Genomic DNA, 6,356 nt, shown 5'->3' on the forward strand with positions numbered 1-6,356 from the left:
GGTACTTATTGTACCACTATCTGATCCCCCCTTCCCTGTTCCATTCACGAAATACTGTGAGAAAATCATCATATAACGCTGCATAAATATGAAGACAACACAAAAATCAGGAATTATGAACAACACTAAGTACAAAACAGTCACTTCTCAAAAGTATCTATACCTGGCAGAATGCTAATGCTAATTGGTTGATCTAAGTAAGTTTCTGAACCATAGGTACCTAATGACAAAGAACAAGGGAGTAAAATATTTTTATTGCATTAAAACACAATGTGACCATTCCAATTGTTTACAAATATAACTCTGATTCTAAAAGAAAATATGTCAAGTGCTGCAGTCAGATCTGCTTGTGACAGAGAATCTGGATACGTGTACTGCAGTAAATGTCATGCTCATGTGAGTGACAAATATCTGTCACAAGACAATACAAACTATATTCAGCGAGCAATTAACCTTGCAGGTATATAATTTAATGCTGGACATGTGAAACACTGTATATACCCACTGGTAAGAGCTTTTAAAATATAAATGTGTGCCAGGTTTTTTAGGGAAACAGCAAATTTATTCTTTTCTATTATATGCACAAAAATCAATAATTTTGCTGATACATTGCTATAGTGCAATCACAGACTATATCTTTGACTTTTCATAATTTGTGTAATTTTAATGAAAATGAATATTATAATCAATTGAATGTAATAAAATTTCAACAGTGACCATAATTTCAAATTATTTAAGATAAGAGAAAGGCAACCACTTACCTTGGTGCACAGAAAAACTTACCAGAAACTGTGTGACTGAATGTGTGTGCTCTTCCTAGAAATAGAGCAAGAGCTCAAAAGTAAGTGTTAACTGTTTTCAGTTGTGTTTCTGAGTGCCACACATGAGTCCTCAACAGGTAAGTGGTTGTCTTCCCCTCATTTCCATTATCATGAACTTCCTGCAGCTTATCTGCATGTGCTGTAACTGTTTGTCTGCACATTTGTGACATGGTTTTTCCATTTTTTAAATACTATTTTGATTATGATGGTTTGAAAATAGGTCTTGGCCTGAAACTAGTCACTGAGTGAATAAAGAAAGTGAAATTTGTAGCTTTGACTGGTCTTTCATTGTACTGATTTCAAATATTTATATTAGTTCAATACAAGGTATTCCAGGAGGGATAGACATTATTCATGGATATGATAGGACAGATTATCAGAAGCAAAAAGGTCTAGTGAAAATGGGCTCTAAAGTGCATACCTTAAGAGCTATTAGCAATTGTTCATCTTTTGTAATCTAAACTGCACATATGCCCTGGGTGCTGCTAAATGAGTATCAGAGCTGGCAGCCAGACTTATCTACGACAGATCTCCTGGCTTAAACATGAACGTGAAACTACTTCACAATGGTTCATCTCAGAACGAACCAACCAGACATCTGAGCCATAACATTCGAATTATACAGCTCAGTGTTGAAGGGCTCAGCTGATCTAAATCACATCATTTCTCTTGTATGCTACTTGAAAACAATGTAGCTGTGGCAGTCATTCAAAAAACTCATAGAGATAACGAGCAAAGACTGTATTCAAGAGGACGTGTAGCTATGAAGTCCTGGGAGCTACATACCACCAGATCTGCTGCTGTGCTACCTATATGCAGTAGCAATGAAAATGCACATCTGATATCTGCAAACTCATGCAAAATATTGAGACTGTCACTGTTAAAATTGAAGATGTTGCTTTAACAAAAGTCTACAAGCCTCCAGCAGATAACTGGCCAGCTCATGTTCTTCCTATTTCCTTGCATTCAAGTACATAAACTGGTGACTTCAACAGCCATCACAGCAACTGGAAATACAGCGATACTGATGAAAATAGTGAGGACCTTGCAAACTAGGCTGAACATAACAGATGGAAATAGTGAGGACCTTGCAAACTAGGCTGAACATAACAATCTTAGCTTAGTTTTTGACTCAAAGGACAAGGGAACATTTAAATCTGCAGCCTGGAACAAGGATTCCAATGCTGACTTATGTTTTGTAACACAGGACTCCCAGGGACATCCTTTACATACAGTGAGGACAGTCCTTGGAGGTTTCCCAAAAAGCCAACACTGGCCAGTAATTGTAGATGTAGGAATTCAAATTCCTGTGATCAGATCAATGCCTAGGGCAAGATGGAACTTCAGAAAAGCAGACTGGACTAAATTTTCCAAAGAACTTGATAAAGTGATCAGATGGATCCCCCATTAAGTGAAAATTATGAAAGATTCGTTGGAGCAGTTTTAACAAAAAGCATGCCTAGAGGATTCTGGAGAGAATATATCCCAGGCTTGAGTAATGACTGCAAAGAACTGTATCAGTCCTATTTAACAACCAACGACAGTGGAACTGCTATGGAACTCCTAAAATAACTTGATAAAGCTCCTAAAGGGTGCTGGGAGCAAAAAACAGAAAGTCTGGATTTTAAGAGGTCAAGCAGAGAGGCGTTGAGCCTCTTGAGAAAACTGGGAGGAAGTCGACCACCCACCCAAAAAGATTCTGAAGTAACACCAGACCAGATTTAAAATAGAATAAAAGTACCCCCACATAAGCCACACACAAGAATGGTTAAGAAAAAGCTTAGAAACCGGAAGCAGAAGGCACCCAACAAATCAGAGTACTCCAGAGACTTCATTGTAGAGGAGATCACTGCAGCAATCAAAGAAATGAAAAAAAGGCAAAGCTACAGGATTTGATGGGATACACCCAGAGTTCCTCATCAAGTGTGGAAACAGGACTCGTAAATGGCTTGCAAGTTTTTTCACCAATATTCTGCTATCAGGGAATATTCCAAAAGCCTTCAAAAGAACAAAAATCATAGTTATGTTGAAGCCAGGTAAACCAGAGAACAAAGCTGCTAGCTATTGGTCAATAGCCCTCCCGAGCTGCTCCTACAAGCTTTTGGAAAGAGTTGTCCTCATCCAAAGCGGTCCAAAGATCCATGAAGTTATTCCCATTGAACAGGCAGGATTCAGACCTAACAGAAGCTGCACAGACCAAGTGCTCAGCTTAACTACACACATAGAAGCTGGATTCCAATGTTGCCTTAAAACATCAGTGGCTTTTATTCATCTTACAGCTGCTTATGATACAGTATGGAGACAAGGACTCTTGTACAAACTTGCCAGTGTTATACACTTCCAAACCAAAATCAGGCTCACAAAAAACATGCTATCTGAGAGATACTACCAAGCAGTCCTTGGCAACCAGCTAAGCAGACAGAAGAAACTTGATAATGGTCTTCCTCAGGGCTCAGTTTTGGCACCAATCCTGTCCAACTTGTATACAGCTGACCTCCCTGAAACAGAGTCAAGGAAGTTCATCTAAGCAGATGATCTGGCCCTTGCCACCCAATAGAGAACTCTTGAAGCTGGTGAGGAGATCCTGTTCGCAGATCTAAGCACAATAGATGAGCACTTTAAAAAGTGGAGGCTGATATCAAATCCAAAACTGCTTTCACTTTAGCAACAGAATGGCCAATGCGAAGTTGAATGTCACCTTTAATGGTCAAACCCTTCACAACCAAGACTCTCCAAAATATCTAGAAGTGACTCTTGATAGAACCCTCTCTTACAGGAAGCACGTAGAAAACACCACAGCAAAGCTAAGATCATGCAATAACATCATACAGAACCGGAGTGGTACCTCATGGGGTGCACGAGCTATGAGACTGCAATGCGCTGCCTTAGGGCTGGTTTATCCTGCTGCTCAATACTGTGACCCAGTATGGCTTAATAGCACACATGGGAGAAAAACTGACATAGAGCTAAATGCAGCAATGAAGACAATAACAGGCTGCATCAAATCTGCTCCTCTATACTAGTTACCAACTGTAAGCAACATTGCGCCACCAGACCTCTGAAGACAGAACGCCCACCTCAAAGAATACCAAAAATAACTTAAAATCTCTGAGCTACCAATGCACTCCGATGTTCCTGCACTCCAAATGAACCGATTAAAATCCAGTCAACCATCTGTCCTATTGGCAGAATCGCTGGAGGCAGCTACTTTCAGTATCAATAAAAAGTGGACAGAAATGTGGAACACTATTTCCCATGAAGAACATCAGACCCTCCAAAGACCTGACACAAGACCAGCCGGTATGGAATTAACATGATGTGCATGGAAAACAATTAATGGGATCTGCACAGGCCACGGCATCTGTGCTGAAAACCTCTACCAATGGGGAAGTCTTCTCAATGTGACACTGGAAATGAACACTAGATGATCCATCACATTGTAACGAGCTGTAGCAGAAGAGCCTCCCATGGGAACTTGGAAGATTTCTTTGAAGTGACAGAGGCAGCCCTTGAATGGATTGACAAAGTAAGATGTTAATTTATAGACTTATTTTTTTAATTATAAAATATGAAATTGATATATTTTTGTAAAATTTTGTAAAGTTATGTAATCTACAATTGGTGGTTGCTATTCATACATAATGCCATACACTAAATAAAATAAATCTGTGGTACTACGACACATCTTCTCTACTGAACAAGTGCTAATAGCTCTTAAGGTATGCTTTTTAGAGTCCATGTTTACCAGGTGATTTTTTCTTCTTTTGGTCCATATTATCACCTCCCACAAAATGGAAAGCAAAGAGCTTGCAGTAGAAGAGATTTATTTCACAGTACAGAAGATAAAGAAGTGCTCATAATTCTTAACATTCCTTAAAGCACGTATCTTAGGCACTATGTTTACTAAACGTTTTTGCATTGGATATCGTTCCTTTCATATCAATGAATACTGACCATTCCTCCTGGGACACCCTACATAGTCATTCAATCGGTAACAACAATTGTACCCAGAAAACTGCTACAAACCAAATGAATTTTCTTCCATGATTCAGCCACTCATGAAAATTGTAAAATGAGGACATAATGATGATTTTCGTTTTTACAAAGTGAAAAATGACTGATGTTGACTTCTTACATGCTTTTTCAAATTACTCTTAAGATGAGTTTTTTTGTTGCAATAAGGGCACTGAAACCGCTGTGGTTTTCCACATTCATACTTCATATGCCTAGTCAGAGAACTCTGCAACTTGTAAGTCTTGTAGCATACAAAACACCTCCAATGAGACTCTGCTCTCACTGTGTAAGGTTGTACACCATCCATGCCAGACTCACAATCTTCAGTTGTCAAGATCTGAGTCCGTTCTGGCCAGTACACTGGAATCAGACAGAAGTTCATACTGTAATGCATATTCTACAAAACGAGGCAATCTGAAACACTCAAGGCATAACAAAGTAGCCATGACTGATTTTACCTTCAAAGATCAGTTCCCCTCCCCCCCCCCCCCCCCCTCCTGACTTCTCTCCTCTTTTGACAATGAAAGAAATCAATATCATGAAATCAAATTTCAAAATAATGTGTGTAAGATTGTAGACAAAAATTTAAAAAAATTGGTAAGGAACTGAAGTAATTGCTTCTCCTCTGACCTAAACTCCTAAGCAAACTAATAAATAATCTTAAGTAGCAGAATATACATCGGTTATTAATAATTCTTATCTGACAGAAAAAATGGAATTACCATTTAATTTCTCAAATAATTATCAACATTACCACATCAAAACATTCGCAAAAAATTATGTAGCGAGCCAACATTTTGAGGGAACCTGATACGCTTTCATAACACAAGTAAATTTTCAAATGAAGTGAGGTAGAACATTCATACCCAAAGGTAATATGAATATTTTACAGAGCTGTATTCTATTATTTGTAAAATATACAATGTAGATGCCGTATATGCCTATTCAGATTGCTCTTGAGATGGCATTTATGGTCACAGTATGGGCATTGAAACTGCTGTGGTTTTCCACATTCATACTTAATATGTCTAGCTAGAGAACTCTGCAACTTGTAAGTCTTCCCACACACAATACATCTGAAAAGAGAATCTGCTCTCTGACTGTCAGCAGGTACATTGTTCATGCCAAACTCACAATCTTCAGTGGATGTAAACTGAGTTTCTTCTGGCCAGAACACTGGAATCAGACAGAAGTTGACAATGTAATTCAAGGGTCATACCTCCCCACATTCTGCAAACTATCACAGTATAACTAAAGACCCAGAACCAACATTATCTCAAAAGCTTAACCTTTTTGTTTTTATTCTGATTTCCCTATAAATATATATACTAAGCACATTTGTGACAATGAAGGATATCAATCTTGTGAAAAATACAGAAATAAAGTGCAAAAGCCACTGCAAAAAAACAATAAATGAGCAGATGATTAATAATAATATGAACTCTTTTTGGGCCAAATGAATGTAAATTCAAACAATAAGCAATTTTTAATGTCAGTGAAATATGTGCAATAATGTGTCTA

The 6,356-nt window shown here is 38.1% G+C and overlaps 1 protein-coding gene across 1 annotated transcript; it reads right to left on the reverse strand.

Annotated features, from left to right (window-relative positions):
- Nucleotides 1–4,805: 4,805 nt before the first annotated feature.
- On the reverse strand, nt 4,806–6,064 carry LOC126474250 (longitudinals lacking protein, isoforms N/O/W/X/Y-like). The gene is made up of 4 exons (XM_050101714.1): nt 6,055–6,064; nt 5,757–6,011; nt 4,974–5,195; nt 4,806–4,876 (listed from the first exon to the last, which is right to left on the reverse strand). The coding sequence occupies exons 1-4, from the start codon at nt 6,062–6,064 to the stop codon at nt 4,806–4,808; spliced, it is 558 nt and encodes a 185-aa protein (XP_049957671.1).
- Nucleotides 6,065–6,356: the final 292 nt, after the last annotated feature.

The sequence above is a fragment of the Schistocerca serialis genome, chromosome 4 (assembly GCF_023864345.2).
Source record: "Schistocerca serialis cubense isolate TAMUIC-IGC-003099 chromosome 4, iqSchSeri2.2, whole genome shotgun sequence".
Lineage (NCBI taxonomy): Eukaryota > Metazoa > Arthropoda > Insecta > Orthoptera > Acrididae > Schistocerca > Schistocerca serialis.